This window comes from Peromyscus leucopus, chromosome 2, assembly GCF_004664715.2.
Source record: "Peromyscus leucopus breed LL Stock chromosome 2, UCI_PerLeu_2.1, whole genome shotgun sequence".
Taxonomy (NCBI): domain Eukaryota; kingdom Metazoa; phylum Chordata; class Mammalia; order Rodentia; family Cricetidae; genus Peromyscus; species Peromyscus leucopus.
In genome coordinates, this window is record NC_051064.1 from 54,663,452 (window position 1) to 54,682,542 (window position 19,091).

At 47.6% G+C, this 19,091-nt stretch overlaps 1 protein-coding gene and 3 pseudogenes across 1 annotated transcript; 1 reads left to right on the forward strand and 3 right to left on the reverse strand.

The window, feature by feature from the left end:
* The first annotated feature begins 1,540 nt into the window (after positions 1-1,540).
* On the forward strand, positions 1,541-1,688 carry LOC114703299 (annotated as a pseudogene).
* Positions 1,689-3,844: 2,156 nt separating this feature from the next.
* On the reverse strand, positions 3,845-5,086 carry LOC114703278 (olfactory receptor 13C7-like). The gene has a single exon (XM_028884074.2). The coding sequence runs from the start codon at positions 5,020-5,022 to the stop codon at positions 4,066-4,068; it is 957 nt and encodes a 318-aa protein (XP_028739907.1). The 5' UTR covers positions 5,023-5,086; the 3' UTR covers positions 3,845-4,065.
* Positions 5,087-14,091: 9,005 nt separating this feature from the next.
* Positions 14,092-14,661, reverse strand: LOC114703193 (annotated as a pseudogene).
* A 25-nt stretch (positions 14,662-14,686) lies between these two features.
* On the reverse strand, positions 14,687-15,642 carry LOC114703277 (annotated as a pseudogene).
* Positions 15,643-19,091: the final 3,449 nt, after the last annotated feature.

Genomic DNA, 19,091 nt, shown 5'->3' on the forward strand with positions numbered 1-19,091 from the left:
AACACCGTCTACAGCATCAGTCACTATCTAGGGGCAGACTCGCCGTGAAAATAATACAATAGTCAACTATACAACATCATCCCTAAGTGCAAAGGATTTTAGGGGGTAAAATTGTTAGCACATTGATAGTACTGTGTGAACAAAAAGAAGAAGAAAGCCACAGTAAGACATGGTTAATGTCGGGAAGACAGAGAGAAAACTAGGGAGATATAAATAGAAGCGGAAACCAGTTGAGGTGAAGGAGTGTGGGGGTGAGGGAATTTGGGCTAAAGGCAGACTGAAGACAGGTGAAGGTCAGTTAACAGATAACGTAGACCAGCCCCTTCTCTGAGCTGAGGCACAGACCCTGAAAAGCAGCCCAGACTAGGTTCTTTGAGAGAGGAAAGGAAAGAGGAGACCACTGGGCTGTCCTGCTAAATGACATTGAGCATTAAACAAAGATGGGTAGAGGAGACGGAGAGGAGCACGCTGGGAGGAGCTCTGAGGTGATAGGGTTACTCATGCTGTGCCGTTGGGCATGTTTCACCGGTGGAGTCTGAAATCTGGTCACATCTCTCACTTCCTTCGGGCTCTATTCTGAATGCCTGCTCTCCGCCTGTGCTGACCTTGCCAGTGTCCTGGGCACCACTTGGAGTCACTGTGAAAGTTCCAGGGGTGTGCTTTGGTTCCCACCAAGTTTTTCAGCTTTCTGGATGCTGTGCAGATCGATCTGCCCAAAGTTTCTTGTCCTTGGTCTTTCCGTGTTCAGTTTATCAGATGAGAGCCTACCATTCCGGCCGCTTTGTCTGAGCCCGACAGTGTGATGCCGAGAGAGCCTTGGGTGGCTAAGCCAGCAAAGCAGCAGACTTTTTTGTTGTTTGCTTGTTTTTATGTTTGTTTGTTATTTTCTAACTTTATGTGTATGTGCACTCTTATGTGTGGAGATCAGAGGGCAGCCTGCAGGAGGCCATTCTCTTTGTCCACCTTGTGATCCAGGAACCAAATCCAGATTGTCAGGCTTGCTGGCAAGTGCCCTCACCCACAGAGCCGCCTCAGCTGCCCAGAAGTCTTTTGGAATGGCGTCTTTCTTCTGTTCGGTCAGCCAGTTCCAAGCACCCCGGCCAAGGGAAGAGTTTCCCCAGCCTTGCGGCCCCCCCTCCCCCCGCACCTCTACCCCTTCCCTGCTTTAGGTGTGGCCTTTCCCTGGCAGTTTGGAGGGTCTGCTGCTTTCGGGAGATTTGTTTTTCAGCTTTCCCAAATTATTCTCTTGAGACTCTGGCCACCCGCACCTGATTTTCATCTGTCTTGAATCGCCGTAATTCTTTTTTTAGATTCTGAAAAAATGGCTCCATGGTGAATAGTGCTTCCTGCTCTTCCAGAAGATCGGAGTTCAGTTCCCAGCACCCACATTAGGTGGCTGGCAACCTCCTGTGACTCCAGCTCCAGGGGATCTAGTACCTTCTTCTGGCTTCTTAAGGCACCTGCAGTCATGGGGTATGCAGGTGAGCATGTGCACACGTGACACACACACATATCAATAACATATCAACAAAATGAAATAATACTTATCTGCAGGGGAGCTACCATGATTACAGCCATGTTTGTCCAGGTCGAGGCTCTTCTAGTGCGCTCCGGGTGTGCTGACCCTGTGACAATCGGGACTCAACTGCACAATATGTGATAGTGGGGAACTTCACCTATGCCCCCCCCCAAAGGTTAACAGAAAATAAACCCCTGCTGTTTGTTCAGCATCATTATGATGCTGGGTTAAAACACCCAGACAACAAGAACCTGACGGGACAAAGCGTCTGTTTTAGCTCACAATTCTGGTTACAGTCCATTTTTTCAGGGAAATCGAGGGTGGCAAGAATTTGAAGCAACTAGTAACATCACATCCACAGTCAGGAGAGAGAAATGAATGCACAAACACAAGGTGCTTGTCAGCTCTCTCTATTCTCAGACCGTCCAGAGCCCCGAGCCAGGGAAGGGCGCTGCCCGCTTCCAGACTGGATCTTCTCACGTCCTTTACAGACCTGCCACAGGCAGTCTGGTCCAGACAGTCTCTCACTGAGACTCTTCCCAATTCATCTGAGGCTGTGTCAAGCTAACAGTTAAAACTGAACAATCGCACCTACAAATCAAACAAATGGAGTGATGAATTATTACTGGGAAGACAAGCATGGCTTGATCAAGAAACAGAAGGAGAATTATACCACCCAGGAGCCCCCTGTGTCCCATGCTGACCCCAACTCCTTCCCTCTACAATAACTGATGATTGCTCTGCCTTTGCAGTAGTCAGCTCTTGGTAATTTTAATATTTTAACAATGTCCCTCAGTGGACATCTACAAACACAATACTTTGGTTTTACAGTAGATTTTTTTATTACAATTACATTTTTAATAAAATAATGTTTTACCAGGATAAACCCAACTTGATGATATATTATCTATAAAAATTACACAGATATGAATACATAGACCTTTTTGAAGTCTTACCAAATTCGGTATAGTTGTTTTAAGGTTTTTGTGGCAGTTCAGGTCTGGTTCTGCCTCTTCTACTCTTAACTCCACCTTCTGTCTGGAATTCGGGTTCTTTCTCCCTGAAGTGATTGATATAATTGACCACGTCTGGGCGTGGCGGCACACTGCTGTCGTCACAGCTCTTAGAAGGCTAAAGGAGAGGGTGGCAGCCAAGGCCAGCCTGGATTACAGAGGAAGAACCTGCTAATCATGACAATTACGGCAATAATGCACTAGAAAAACCCATCTGGGCCTGCAGCTTCCTTTGTGGCTTTGTTCTAATAATAAATCCAGCTAGCTTAATAGGTATAGAGTTGTTCAAATGTTCCGCTTCCTCTTTTAGTGGTTTTTGTAAACTGTATTTTTTCAGAGGACTTAAGCATATCACTTAAATTGTCCAAGTTCTAGTCCCTAAAGTAATTCATAATATCCTTTTATTAGTATCGCCTTAATATCTGTAAGTCAGTAGCAACTCTTTTTAACTCTTGATAGTTCATGTGCTCTCTGTCAGTCATCTGGTTATCTGTCTACCCTCTTTCTATTGCTGTCCGAAACATGCTGAGGCTTTATCAACTTTGTTCCCTTTTATAATGCCTATCAGATTTGTTAATGTTTTCTATTGTCTCTTTTCCATTTCCTTGTGTTTGTTTATAGTTTGTATTATAATTTCCTTTGTCCCCACATTACATTTACTTTGTTCTTTTCTTAGCTTGTTAAGGTGAAAAGTTATAAATTCTAGCATATATTTAAAACTTTAACATCCCATTGGAACTCGGCTTTAGATATATCACACACTTGTTAACTTTTTGAGAATTTCAGACGTGAGCACACTGCATTTGCATCTTATCGACTCCTCCCTCTTCACCCTCCCATGTCTTCTGGGCTCCCCTCTGGAATTCATGACCCCTTTTTTTGATATATGTTACCACTGGCTAACCATCTAGAACATGAAAGAGGAAAAGAAAAAAAAAAACCCAGACATAAAAATAAATACACATTCTATTTGTCTGAAATTTCTAGAGAAACAAAACTTTCTAGAAATTACTTAGGAGTTCCCTGGGGTTGGAGTGTGGACTGATTGTAAGAGGAGGTGAGGGAGCCTTTGGAAGTGATATAAATGTTCTAAACGTGGAGGGAGATTGTGTATTCCAGACCACCTTGGGCCACACAGTAAGACTCTTTCTACATCAAAATAAAATAAGAAGTGAATTTTTCTCACACTGTGTTCCCAATTGTACAGAGAATAAAAAAGACCAAACACACTGACCCACACATCCCAACTAGTTTTCACTGAAGAAGAAAGAAACATATTTTTCACCAAGTTTTTATTGCTTTTTTAGGCATACAAAGAATGTTTGATTTTCATAATATTTTTCTTTTTTCTAGGTCATTTAGTGCAACCACTGTCTTTAGTCTAAAGAGTTGATGATCCAGCCTCAGCCACTCAAGAAGAACTCAGTCCAAACTGATCTGTAGGACCAGTGAGCAAGTCTATGCTTAATAAGTGGTCATTCCCAACAGAGCCCTGCTGTGCACAGAACCAGGAAATAACCCATTTCCCTCATATCAATGAATGAGGCATTTCCAACCCACCATGTTCCTTACAGCAACCTTCACATCCTTGTTTCTGAGGCTGTAGATGATGGGGTTCAGCATGGGAGTCAACACTCCATAAAATAAGGACATGAGTTTGTCTGAAACATCCTGTTTGTCTGCCCCCAGTGGGTCCTTGGACTTGGGCTTCCCATACATGAAGAGAATGGTCCCATAGAAGACAATCACCACAGTGAGGTGGGCAGAGCAGGTGGAGAAGGCCTTCCTCCTCCCCTCAGCAGAGGGGATCCTCAGGATGGTGGTGAGTATAAAGGTATAAGAGACAAAGATGAACAGAACTGGGACCCCCAGGAAGATCACATTGGCCACCCCCATGCTAATCACATTGATGGAGATGTCAGCACAGGCCAGTTTCAGGACAGCCAAGATCTCACAGGTGAAGTGATTAATGACATTGTCCCCACAGAAAGGCAACTGTACTGCCAGAGATATCTGTACCAAGGAGTTGGCACCACCAGCCACCCAGGAGCTGATGGCCATGGGCACATAGGCAGCCTTGCTCATGACCACTGGGTACCTAAGGGGGTTGCAGATGGCCACATAACGGTCAAATGCCATCATGCCCAGGAGCACACACTCTGTGGCTCCCATGGCAAAGGAGAGAAACATCTGCACCACACAGCCTGAGAAGGAGATGGTCTTCCTGGGAGTGAGGAAACCATCCAGGACCAGGGGAATTGAGGAGGTGGTGTAGCAGATGTCCAGGAAGGAGAGGTTCCCCAGGAAGAAGTACATGGGCGTGTGCAGGTGGGAGTCGAGGATGGTGACCAGGATGAGGACCCCGTTGCCCAGCAGGATCACCAGGTACATGGACAGGATGAGCAGGAAGAAGGTTTTCTCCAGCGTTGGGTGATCTGACAAGCCCAGCAAGACAAATTCAGCTACCATGGACTGGTTGCCCACTTCCATTTCTCATATTCTCTTTCTCTTTCATGAAAACAGGAGACAACAAGCACTTACGAGGACCAGTATAGGGGCACGTTTCTAGAATGTATAATTAGATTTACTCTTTAGATACCAGTGTGTAAAATCAGTGCTGAAGGGATAAAATTCACTATCAGGTCAGGATGCATTGGTTCAAGCAGGAAAAAGCCTCTGATAGAAGCTTAACCAAGCACGATCCATGGAAAACCATGATATAGCCAGGCCAGCGGAGCCGGCATGCCTGAAGGAAGGGATGTGTCTCTTTCTGAGTGCAGGGCTACATGAAAACCACAAAGAGGAACCTTTAGAATGCTACAGGGTTCCAGAAGAGGGCAGGGACATGGACTTCTCTGCCTTGGTCCCAGATCCCTCCCTCTATTCTCCTAGTCTGCTGTCACTCCTGGTAATGTTAGCTATTGGCGTCATCTCTCTCCTCTAGCCTAATTCTGTACCCTTACAATAATGTTATGATAATAATTTAGCTCCACAGAGACAGACCTGAGATTCACGTAGGCAGCTCTTTTTTCTTGCTTGTGGTTTTTGGAGACCCAACTGGGTCAGGCAGCTGGAACAGCATTCCAGAACCTGGACTATTCTGTTATGTACAGTGAGTTTTTCCCCTAATAAATCCTTTACCCATTTAACAGACTCTGTGGATTTCTTGTTATAACCTCAGTTTGTTCTTAGGACCCATACGATGGAAAGGGAGAATTAACTCCTTCAAGTTGATCTCTGACCTCTACATGAGCACTGTGGCATATGTGTGTGCATGTCACATACAAATGAATAAATGTTTTAAAACAACGAGGAAACCGATGCTCTGAGAACCACAAGGCTGGGACAGAGCCAGGCGGTTCTCTAGTCTCCCCTAGACTCCATCTCATCATAGATGTTCTCGCCTACCATTTGTACAGAACGTGTCTACTGAAGACAAAAGGGCCCAGTTATGATGCTTTGCTCATTCTCACCCTCCCTAGGACACTCACAGACAGTAGATGTATGGCCCTGTCCTCTAAGACAGTGGTTCTCAACCTGTGGGTTGAGACCCCTTTGGGGGTTAACGATTGTCTCACAGGGGTCGCATATCAGATATCCTGCATATCTAATATTTACATTACAATTCATAACAGTAGCAAGATTACAGTTATGAAGCAGCAACAAAAATAGTTTTATGGTCACTACAACATGAGGAGCTGTATTAAAGGGTTGCAGCACCAGGAAGGCTGAGAATGTAGAAATCTAAGAAATCTGCCTTGTAGCCGGGCTTGAGGGGGATGAGTGGGGCCCCGGCTGCACCAACTGTTGCTAGGGAACTGGGTGAGAGAAGCCAAGCCCGGGCTGAAGCTCTCCTCCTGCAGTTATCAGAGAGGCTGAGCTGGAGGCACTGGGAGTAACTGAAGAAAAAGAGATCTGGTTTTAGAGATGTTAGCTCTATGCAAAGGAGATGGAGCCTTGGCCGGGATGCTGGGACGTAACTTCTCGTCCTCAACTGTGCGAATCTTCCAGGAAAAAATAAACCAGACCTAAAACCGTTTCCCAGTCGTCCCGACACCTGATGTGCAGCTCACATCTCTCACCTTTCCGCCAGGCAGCCTTGATGATGAGAAAGTTTGCCCTACATTAGACAGACACTCCTTCTTCTATTGTTGCTCTCCACACATGCCCCCATCCCGCCCTACCCCTGCACCAGCCAGGACTCCCTGAACTCCCTGCTTCCTCCCTTTCCTCTGTAAAGAACCCGAGGGGTGTGGAAGCCAGGACCAAGTCTGACCTTGGATGCCCTCTGTCCTGGAGTCCCTGCTTGGCTCCTCCTCTCACCTACCTGAAGAAGATCTGGCCACAGAGAGAAGCCGGGCTGTGTCCCCCGGGCAGACAAGTCCATGGTGGGGAGGGGAGCTCCCCCAGCAGAAGGTCCCCCGGTGAGGAGGAGGCTGGAGCTGTCTGGGCTAGGAAAAGGATGGTTTCAGCCCCAGCCTGGTCTGTCGGCCTGGGACACACAGCAGTTCTGTCTCGCTGTCTCGGGCACAGCAGAAGGAGGAAAGACACGGTTGGCTGTAGCTGGGGGGGGGGGCAGGGGTTGGGGGGGGCTCGTGCTGCTCCCAACTCTAACTGCCCTTCCCCATTCCCAGGGAAAACATAAGATAAGAGACACCTGGAGATGCCACTTGCCGGCTGCCCGTGTTCTGTGCTTTCTGCCCTCTGCCCTTCACCTGGCTCTCCAGAGGGCTTATCAAGGATCCTGGGAAAGTTTAGAGTCCTCGTTGTTTGGGAGCCGGTCCTAAATCCCAGAGGCAATTTAAAGTTTGCTGGGAGGGCTCCCAGGAGTTTCAGACCTGTGTTCCACAAATCCAATTAGACAGCAGCAGACAGGCCTGTGTGAATCGGAACCCTCACTGTAAAGGAATGTTCCTTAGACAAGGAAGACCCTGCCCTGTGCCCGGTGCTCGCTGGCCTTCCTGGGAATGGGGGATAACAAAGGCCCAACTGTGCTTTGGCCACAGAGGATGATGGTCCCCATAGCTGAGACAGGCACCCTGGTCATCCAATGCTCCCAAGCAGCTGTTGACAGTAGCATTAGAGACTGAGGGTTGTTTTGTCCCAATGTCCCCACCTAGCCTCCTGCTTGCAGGCCCTAGGGTGGCTACCAAGGATTTTGGGGTAGAAAAGAGGCCTTCCCACAGTCAGGGAATATGTGAGTAAGGGCACAGGAAGGCTTGAATTCACGGATGGACACTCCATCAGCAGCCCGCGTCTCCTCTGGAGAACTGTGGAGGTGTTTCACTAGTCTCCCTCCCCATTTAACTAACTTTACCCCTCTCCCCCACCACATGGGGGCTCAGCATCCATGTCAGATGGCTGGCTGGGCGGTGCAGATGTCCTCCCTAGCTGCGAGCAGCACCAAGAGGTCTCCTCAAGCCAGAGGACCGTCCTGAAGTTACCTCAACTATGCAAACTGGAGCTGGGGAGACGGGTTAGTCTATAATGTTCTTGTCTTGCAAGCAACAAGGCCTGCAGAGGTGTGCACCACCATGACCCCGCCTCCTCAGGGCTGGCCTCACAGGTGTGCACCACCATGACCCCGCCTCCTCAGGGCTGGCCTCACAGGTGTGAACCACCATGACCCCGCCTCCTCAGGGCTGGCCTCACAGGTGTGCACCACCATGACCCCGCCCTCACTGCTCACAGGTGTGTATTGATGTAAAACCTCTTATTAAAAAGAAAAACAGAAACAAAAAAAGAAACGAGAGTCAAGCTCAGAGCTAAATCCACCCTTCACCGGTGTCCTAGTTCTGAAAAGGCTATTCTGTCTGTTCGTTTTTTTTATATATGTTGTTCTGCTTCTCATTGGTTGTAACCAAACACATGATGCTCATACTGTCTGAATGTACAGCCCTAGGTCTTAAGGCATATGTCTCTAATGCTGGCTGTATCCTGAACACACAGAGATCTATGGATTAAAGGCATGTGCACACCGCCCACTCTGTCTATGGCTCTAATAGCTCTGACCCGACACTTTATTTATTAACATACAATCAAAATACATTTCAGTACAATTAGAAAAAGTGTGCACCACCATGACCCGCCTCCTCACTGCCTCACAGGTGTGCACCACCATGACCCCGCCTCCTCAGGCTGGACTCACAGGTGTGCACCACCATGACCCCGCCTCCTCAGGCTGGCCTCACAGGTGTGCACCACCATGACCCCGCCTCCTCAGGGCTGGACTCACAGGTGTGCACCACCATGACCCCGCCTCCTCAGGGCTGGCCTCACAGGTGTGCACCACCATGACCCCGCCTCCTCGGCTGCTCACAGGTGCCCCCCCCTCCCCCCCCCCCCCCTCCTGGCCTCACGGTGTGACCACCATGCCCCCTCCTCAGGGCTGGCCTCACAGGTGTGAACCACCATGCCCCCCCCCCCCCCCCCCCCCCCCCCCCCCCCCCCCTCCTCAAGCTGCTCACAGGTGTGACCACCATGCCCCCTCCTCAGGGCTGGCCTCACAGGTGTGAACCACCATGACCCGCCTCCTCAATGCTGGCCTCACAGGTGTGCACCACCATGACCCCGCCTCCTCAGGGCTGGCCTCACAGGTGTGAACCACCATGCCCCCGCCTCCTCAGGGCTGGCCTCACAGGTGTGCACCACCATGACCCTGCCTCCTCAGGGCTGGCCTTACAGGTGTGCACTGCCATGCACCAGGTTACTGGTACACCTTTTTTTTGGAGAAATATTCAATCAAATCATTTGTCCATGGGGCTGGAGAGATGGCTCAGAGGTTAAGAGCACTGACTGCTCTTCCAGAGGTCCTGAAGTTCAGTTCCCAGCACCCACATGGTGGCTCACAGCCATCTGTAATGAGATCTGGTGCCCTCTTCTGGCCTGCAGTCATACATGCTGTATTCATAATAAATAAATAAATAAAATTATCTTCCATTTTTAATGGGACCTCAGAGACCCTAAGACTGAATTTCTTTTTTTATTCTTTAGGATTTTTATCTGTTTATAATTTTATACACGAACACAATGTATTGAAATGATATCTAAGCCTTGGGCTCCCCAGATCAGTTCTTCCGGGATTCCCTGTACCATGTATCTTCCCAATTTAACCTCTCTCCTCCTCTTCCTTCTTATTCTTCTTCTATAACCACTCGAATCTAATTAGTGCTATGTATATGCCGTGGCTGGAGGGACCTTAGGAAACGTGCCACGAGCCACATGGCTGAAGGAAATGATTCTCACTTCAGCGTCACGCTGTATCAGATGTACTTTGTGGCGTGGCTCGAGAGCCTCTCTGTGTCCTACGATTGTATCAACCTTTCCACCCCACCCTTCCCTGATGTTCTCTGAGCCTTAATGTTGACGCTGGATGGGGGAGGCCTTGTTGTGGTGCCCAGATGCCTCAAGGTGAGTTCTCCACAGTTCTTTACTCTCTGCACTTTTTTTTTTTTTTTTTTTTTTTTTTTTTTTTTTTTTCGAGACAGTTTCTCTTGTACTTTGCGCCTTTCTGAGCTCACTTGTAGCCAGCTACCTCGAACTCACAGGATCCGCTGCCTCTGCCTCCGAGTGCTATTAAGGCGTGCCCACCCCCGCTACTCTCTGCACTTTAACCAGACATGAGTACTGCATAAATCACCATCGGGTCCATAAAAACACTGAGTCAGTTTTTATTGAAATATTTTTACTAAAGTTATATTTGAATCATACAAAACTATGTAAAAGTGGACAATTTGGGGACATACAGCACATTTACAATGTGGTGCAGATCCCACCTGTGTCCAGCTTGAGACACTTTCATCTGCCCCAAACAAATGTCAAATCCCCAATCAGTTTCGCTTCCTCCTCATCCCTAGTTCCCCAAGAACTATCGATTTGCAATCTGATTTTGTCACATTCACCGAGATCCCACTGGACTGAACCAACTGTCTCAAACGAGCCAATATCAAGTGTGAGGGTGATGCGGAGTTACACAATAGAATGTGTGCAGAGGAGAGATTTGAACTGTCGCTACAAGCGACCACACACACATATGTGTAGAATAAAGGCATGTTTTCTCTCTAGGACATGTGAGCATTTTGAAATAAGTACTGCCTTTAGCAAAGCCTATTTCCTCTTTAACTATGTGGTACAAAGGGGCAAAACCTTCCTTTGAACCATTGCTTCAAAGTCCCCATCTGGGCTCCATTTGCTATGAATGGGAAACCATACTGAGGTGGGGTGGGGAGCCAATCACACACCTCCTCTGGGATTTGCTAATTTGGAACCCTCTGTATCCATGAGTTATAGCCATAAATAAGGCTGAAGTAATATTCAGTCCCTTTTGCCAGCCTTATAGAAGAAGACAATTTGAGATAAGGAATTGGGATAGAAGGCCTAAAATGAAGTATTAGATTTGCAGCAAGGATGAACCTGGATGCCATGAAGTAAAATAACCAGGTAGGAAAGGCAAATACTGCTCTTCCATGTGGCGTCTATAGACCTCAAGTCCATAGGAACAGCACATCCGTTCCTTCTCTTGTTGCTATAGCAAATACCCGACAGAAGCATCCCAAGGGAGGAGAATTGTGCTTTGGTTCACAGTTCACTGGGTCCATCGTGGCAGGAGACAAAGGTTTAGAGAAGCAGTCTAGCAGCTAGGTCCAGGCAGCAGGAGCCTGAGGCAGTTCTCACATCTTAGCAGACCAGGAAGCAGAATTTGGACCAGAGCCAGAAGCAGCCATCACCTCAAGCTCCATTCCCAGGACCCACTCTTGATAGCTAGGTGACAGTCCCAGAGGCTCCAAAATCTCCCAGAACGCAACTGTTCAGACACACGGGCCTGTGGGACACATTCATTCAAACCCCAACAGAGTAGTATAATGACCAGAGGTGGCCGAGGAAGGAGGAAGTGTTGATCAAAAGATACAAGCTTTCCACTCAATGAGACAAATGGGTTTATTTCTCTACAGCACATTATGGTGACCATAGTCAATGACAATATATCGTATACCTGAAAGTTGCTTAAATAGTTCAATGTAGCCATTCTACAATGCAAAGAGATATCATGTTGAGCGACATATAAGAACTTGTCAATTAAATTTTAAATAGGATTACTCCTTGTTATGTCTCTTGCAGAGAATTTAGATAAATCATTTCTCCTAGAAGAAAGAAGGAGGCGGCAGAGGATCCCTGTGCAGCTCTCGTTTTATGGCCCTGTCTATTGTAGGCCAGCATCTCTAACTTCCCACTGTTGGTCACACAAATTAACGAGATTACAATTATAGTTGGGCATCACGATGCATGCCAATAATCCCAGCACTCAGGATGTAGAGGCAGGAAGATGGAGAGTTCAGGACAATCTGGGCTACATAACAAGACTCTATCTCTAATCAAAGAAAATAACACAAAATAAAATAACGGATAGGGACAGGCATGATGGTTCAGTGGGTAAAGGTACCTGCTTACAGGAATCCTCTATGCTAATAACACCTTGGTGAGGAGAAGGAAGGAAGCTGGCATCAGAGTTTTTCATCTCTGTCACCTTGAGAACATAAGTACCACTGCCCACGATGCCACAGGAGAGGTGTGCCGAGCTCCCACAACACTGTGTGATTCAGCTTGACCAGGGCTTGACAATTTCTCTAAAGGCTGAGGAGATGAAGCTCTGAGACCCTCTGACTGGGGCCCCTCAGCCCAGACCACTCAGGCTCAAGCCAGAGACAGCTTTACTTTCTTGGAGGCAAATCTTTCACCCATCTGAGCCCTCACTTAAGCCCAATACAGTAAGGATGTCCCCACATGCAACACATGTCTCCAAGCAAGGTGAACACAAGAAAGTTAAAAGGCAGCATTGGACAAAGGCATCTGGGTGTCTGTAGCATGAATCTTAAAAGCTCTTATTAATAAAAACAAACCTGAAGCCAGGTATTGGGGTGAATGCTGGAAGATCAGAGAAGCAGAACAAGCCACAGCCACCTCACCTTGCCAATTCCTCAGCTGATCTTTTTTCCTTAGACTGGCTGCCTCTCAGGTGAACGGTGCTACTCAAAAGCCTAAAAGCTTAACTAGGCTCTAGTTCCTGGTCCTCATGCCTTATATACCTTTCTGCCTCCTGCCATCACTTCCTGGGATTAAAGGCGTGTAGTCACCATGCCTGGCTGTTTCCAGTGTGGCTTTGCACTCACAGAAATCCAGATGGATCTCTACCTCTGGAATGCTGGGATTAAAGGCATGTGTGCTATCATTGCCTAACATCCATGTTTAATATTGTGGCTGTTCTGTTCTCTGACCCCAGATAAGTTTATTAAGGTGTACAATATATTGGGGGGGGGCACAATATCACCACAGGTGTCTGTCCTAAGAGTCCCTATGTGGGCACACTTTTAAACTCTGAACTGAGGGAGCAGAGGCAAGTGGACCTCTGTGTATGATGGGCCAGCCAGGGTTGTATCACAAGACTCCATCTCTAAAAACATTAAAAGAGGCGTGTGCATCGGAGCAGATCAGGCGATCTCTGTGATCAGCAGCTGGTCCAAGGCACAAAGCTACACAGAAAACGTTGAAAAAAAAAAAAAAAAAAAAAAAAAAAAAAAAAAAAAAAAAACATTAAAAGGATTTAATGCAGTAAATGCTTTTTAGGGGGTGATTTTTTTCTTTAAGCAAAAGGAAGTCCCGTGTTTCTCTCTCCGGGAGCCAGCAGAGGCAATGGCTGTAAAGGGCACACACAGGTGACATGCACACTATTCACACACCTGTGCCGACATGGTTGTTCGTGTCAAAGGCTGGCTTCCCCTGGGGCTGACTGTGATTTTCATGGAGGATGTTTTCAGTGGGAGCTGTTGAAGGCGGCTGAGGACCTGCGCAGAGAGAGAACATGAACCTGCAATGAGGCTTTTAGAGACAACCAGGAGGGCTACGGCTTCATGTCACCACTGGAGGGTTACGGGTGTGGGCTGACCTGAGAAGAGCCTGTGGCATTGGGTGTGGTAGCTCTCCTTAGTGAGGGGCAGTGCTGCAGAGTAATCCACCGATGCTGTCAGCCACCAACAGGCCCGGTGGCTGAGCGGATGAGCAATTCATCTCTGGGCAGGAGTGGGGATCCAGACAACATACCGCAGCATCCATCCACACTCTTTTTTTTTTTTTTTTTTTTTTTAATATTTTGTATTTTTTTATTTTTTTTTATTTTTTGGTTTTTGAGACAGGGTTTCTCTGTGTAGCTTTGTGCCTTTCCTGGAACTCATTTGGTAGTCCAGGCTGGCCTCGAACTCACAGAGATCTATCTGGCTCTGCCTCTCAAGTGCTGGGATTAAGGGTGTGCGCCACCACCGCCCGGCTTGTATTTTATTATTTTTAGGGAAGACACACCATTTTACCAGAAGCAATGATTTTTTTTTTCCTCACACAGTAGAAAAGGGGTCTTTAAAAAAAATCTGCTGTCCCAGATGAAAAGTCGATCCAGAGAGCAGGAGGAACCAGTGTGGTGGAAGTTATCTACAGGAAGTTGAGTGCAGAGGTCTCGACAAGTCTTGTTTAGTTCTGTGAGGCCCCAGGTCCTCTGACTAGGATGGGGGCTGGTCACTCCCCAGGTGGCTGCATTTGCTTACAGAACTCATCAAACTGCTGTTGTTCCAGCTCCGAGGACTCTGCTGAGATTACAGATCTCTGCTCTTTGTCTTTGCTTCAGCTCCTGCTGGGCAGATTTCTGCTTAGCCTTCTCCACTCTGAAGACAGGTTCTTTAATTTTGGATTTTTCTTTCTGGCCAGGTGGATCCGTGACTTGGATTCTGAATGCTTCTTGGTCGGCTCTGACCCGGCCTCGGGCCCCTGGCCTCTGCCCCGGTTCAGATCAGCCCCCACATGGGTTCACCCTCCCCTTCCCCTTCTGCAGGACCAGAGCACCCAGCCCCACTGCCCTTGAACTGGGCGGGCCGCGCCCCATTCCACACTCTTAACCAATGCTTCTCCAGGTTTAGCAGGCAAATAAGTCCCCAGGAGAATCATGTTAAAATGAGGGTTCCCAGTCAGTGAACCTGCTGTGGGCCCCAGCACTCTGTACGCCAATAAGCTCCCAGAGGATGTCAGTCTGTGGACCACACTGATTGGCTCTAAGGCAACTTGTCCCTCAAGTGAGAGCCATCGGAACATGTGGGCCATAGACTATGTTCCTCCTTCACTGGGTGCGGCATCTGTGACATGCCAGATCCCTTACAGCAGTCTTAACATCCTTGTTCCTCAGGCTGTAGATGATGGGGTTCAGCATGGGAGTCAGAAGTCCATAGAAAAGGGAGATGAGCTTGTCTGCAAGGTCATGTTTGTCTGCCCCCAGTGGGTCCTTGGACTTGGGCTTCCCATACATGAAGAGGATGGTCCCATAGAAGATGATCACCACAGTGAGGTGGGCAGAGCAGGTAGAGAAGGCCTTCCTCCTCCCCTCAGCAGAGGGGATCCTCAGGATGGTGGTGAGTATGAACATGTAGGAAACAAAGATGAACAGAACTGGGACCCCCAGGAAGATCACATTGGCCACCCCCATGCTGATGACATTGATGGAGATGTCAGCACAGGCCAGTTTCAGGACAGCCAGGATCTCACAGATGAAGTGATTAATGACATTGTCCCCACAGAAAGGCAACTGTACTGCCAGAGATATCTGCACCAAGGAGTTGGCACCACCAGCCACCCAGGAGCTGATGGCCATGGGCACATAGGCAGCCTTGCTCATGACCACTGGGTACCTGAGGGGGTTGCAGATGGCCACATAACGGTCAAACGCCATCATGCCCAGGAGCACACACTCCGTGGCTCCCATGGCAAAGGAGAGAAACATCTGCACCGCACAGCCTGAGAAAGAGATTATTTTCCTGGGAGTGAGGAAACCATCCAGGACCAGGGGGACTGAGGAGGTGGTGTAGCAGATGTCCAGGAAGGAGAGGTTCCCCAGGAAGAAGTACATGGGCGTGTGCAGGTGGGAGTCGAGGATGGTGACCAGGATGAGGACCCCGTTGCCCAGCACGATCACCAGGTACATGGACAGATAAGCACAAAGAACGTCTTCTCCAGTTTGGGATGGGCGGAGAGGCCCAGCAGGACAAATTCTGTCACAATAGACTGGTTGGATATTTCCATTTCAAACTCTCTTCTTTCATCCCAAGTAATACTGAAGGCAGAAAATGCATGCTAATGATTTGACTTGCTGGATTTAACAGACAATGCCTTTAATAGCGTCCAGAAACTAGCCCCTGAAGTAGGTATGGTGGTGCAGACCTTTAATCTCAGCACTCAGGAGGCTGAGGCAAGACGGCAAGTTTGAAGCCAGCCCAGACACCATAGTCATAGTCGTCCCAAACCAAAACAAAAACTTACCCTCTGAGATTCAATTGTAAAACCACGTTATCTAAAAGCCAATCTGTGTGGCAGACCTGGAAAAAAAAGAATTAAATTTAATGACGTAGATGACATATTTCACTACAAGCTAAAGCAATGTGATATGTTGATGTCCGGTGTTTCCGGCACTTTATAGGAAAGCAGGACCCTGTGAGTAATTCTATGTGCCACATAGTTGGAGGCTTGGGCGATCACAGCTCAGTGACCTTGGTCATTACATAGCTCATCGCCTATTCTTCTGAACCTGGGTCTTTACCACCCACCAAGTTTAATTGTAATTTTAATTCCTACATTGAGATGTACTTGTTTAAAAACATAAAGTTTCCTACCTTCTTAATGGTTTTATTTCTTGATATGTGTGCGCGTGTCTGTGTGTCTGTGTGCATGCACGTGCACACGCGTGCACATGGGTGCCTGTGTACATATACCTTGTGCCACAGAGGCCAGAAGAGAACATTGGCTCTGTTGGAACTGGAGTGACAAGCAGTTGGGAGCTTCCTACGGTGCTGGGAACCAAACCCAGGTTCCCCGGGAAAGCAATACGCGCTCCTAACCATCGAGTCTTCTCTCCAGCTCTTTTACCTCTTAGTCAGTGTTTGGCTTCTATTTCAGTCTCTTGTGAATTTAATTACTTTATCTGACCATAACTATTTTTTCTGCACTTGTGAGTTTCTGAAACTTCCAACACAGAGTCCCCACCCTCATCTCCAGAAATGCAGTCTGGAGAGAAGGAGTCTCGTGTTTCCCCCATGACCATGCCTACCTGTACCTTGGCAGCTCTGAAATGTGGCTGGAGATATAGAATCTTACCTGATTGTTGGGGCCGTCTCAAAATTCACATTTCCAGCTTTAAAAAGGTGGGGCCTTGAGTCACACTCCCATCAAAACTGGGGAGAAAAAGCTCAAGCAGGCCTATCCACGGCATTTGGAGGTTTGCAGACACATCCATGTGCAAATCTGTTCTGCCTCTGGGAGCCAGCGCCTGTTCCACAGATGGTCACAACCCTGCTTCCAAAGAGGTTCGTAGCACCAAATGTCATAAGACCCTGCACAGGATAGACAAAGTGACCTGTAAGCTGGCTGCCTCGGGCTGCCTAGTACTGATTATATGCACTGATTTCAAGCATGGTACATGCCTGTAAACAGCACTTGAGAGATGGAGGCGAGAAGCTAGCATGGTCTACATAGAAGGTTCGAGGCCAGACAAGGCTAGTAAGACCCTGTCTCCAAAAGGCTAACCAATAACTAACTAAATAAATACATTTCTGAAAACTGATGTTAATGTGGTACATACATATAGTAGAATTTTATTCACGCATAAAGAAAAATGAAATTTTCAGGAAAATTGATTAGTGCACAAACATTATTTTAAGCATGGTAGCCTAGGCTCAGAGGTAAATGCCATAAGTTCCCTCTCATATTTGAATACTGGCCTCTGATTGTTAAATATTCATGTCCAGCTGAGAGCAAGCATGGGGGAATGGCCAGGAAGCCAGAAAGGGGCCCCTGCAACTTGGGGTGGGTGGGTGCTTGAAGGGCAGAGGCCTGGGGTAATGGTAGAACAAAGTGGAAGTGGGGAGAGTGTAGGGGTACAGCGTGGGAAAGGAGACAGGGAGATGAGTGGGAAATGGGGGGGGGCAACCAAAATGAAATGTGTATTCAAAGATCCACGTGGAAATCTATTACTTTATTGCTAATTTTAAAAACAAATAAGAAATTAGAATAAAACTGAAAAACTTAAAAGCAAAAGAGGAAAAACCCACCTGGTTGCAGGAGGGTATGGTGGCACAAGTTTATAATTCTAGGGGATGGAGCAGGCAGAAGGATCATGAGTTCAAGGCCAGGCCAGGCTGCAGAATGAGGCTTGCTCTCAACAAACCCAAAGGAGCTCAGCTTGGTGGCATATGCTTTTCATCCCTACACTTGAGGTTTCTGTGAGTTTGAGGCCAGCCTAGTCTACAGAGTGAGTTCCAGGAGAGCCAGGGCTATGTAGAGAGACCCTGTTTCGAAAAAAAACAACACCCACCACCAATTAAAAAAGAAAAACAAAACAAAACAAACAAACAAAAACACAAGAGAAAACAAAGCAAGCAAGCTCACCCAATATAAACAACAAAACTCGTGGCTTCTGTACTTCCTTTACAGGTCATCTATGGCAGTCTGTTTCTATTTTGTTTGCTTGTTTTTTAAAATAAATTTCCTAGCTAAGCATAGTGGTACATACCTGTAATCTCACCATTCAGGAGGCTAAGGCTGGGTCACGAGTTTGAAGACAGCCTGGGCTACATACATGGTGAGAAAGTGTCTTTAAAAAGCATACACAGCTGGGCATGGGTGGTATGCACGTTTAGTCCCAGAACTTGGGAGGCAGAGTTAGGTGGATCTCTGAGTTTGAGGCCAGCTTGGTCTACAGAGCGAGTTCCAGGACAGACAGGGCTACACAGAGACATCTTGTCTAAAACAAACAAACAAACAAACAAACAACCCCACACACTGACAGATACCAGCCCTAAAAATGTCTCCAATCTGTTTCAGCTCCTCTCAGTTCAGAGTTGAAGCAGTTCAGAGGTCAGGAGAGGTTTGAGGTTAGCATGTGGTCCTGAGGATGGTAGTTTTTTTTCCTAGTTGGTTATGGTAGTGTTCAGAATCTCAGAATATCGGTGGTTTGGGGACAAGGAACGGTATCCAAAGAAAAGCTCCCTTTAGTATCAGAGAGCAAAATTTCCTCAGACTGTATCAACCCCGGCACTGAAGCCTCCTTCAGAGGGGCTTCTCCTTGCTGAGTGCTTTTGCAATCTTGCTCAAATGTCTGAGAGGTGAGGTGCAGGCGTGTGGTCAGGCAGTCAGAGTTCTTTGGGGACATGAACTATGCCCTGCTCTAACTTCTTCCTTTCACTGGTCCTACGTCAGCTTCCCAGGCTCTTACAAGCTACCTACCTGTTCCTTGCAGGCTGGAGCCTTCAGAGCTCTGCAAACCGCTGCCTTCTCCACCCAATCCTGTCCCAAACCACTCCATACACCTTTGCTCATGTCCTCCCTTCAGCTAGAAGAAAGTGGACGTCGAGGTAACCTAGAACTTACCCAGTGTGGGATCCAATCCACGCTGTGTCCATTGCTTCCAGGAGCAGACTAGTGGAATGGCAATGTGGCCAGTGTACCAAGGTGAGCACAAGTGACTAGCTCTGGGTCAC

Excerpts from the sequence above, each read along its gene's own strand:
- LOC114703278 (XM_028884074.2), bottom strand. The coding sequence starts at position 5,022 with ATGGAAGTGGGCAACCAGTCCATGGTAGCTGAATTTGTCTTGCTGGGC.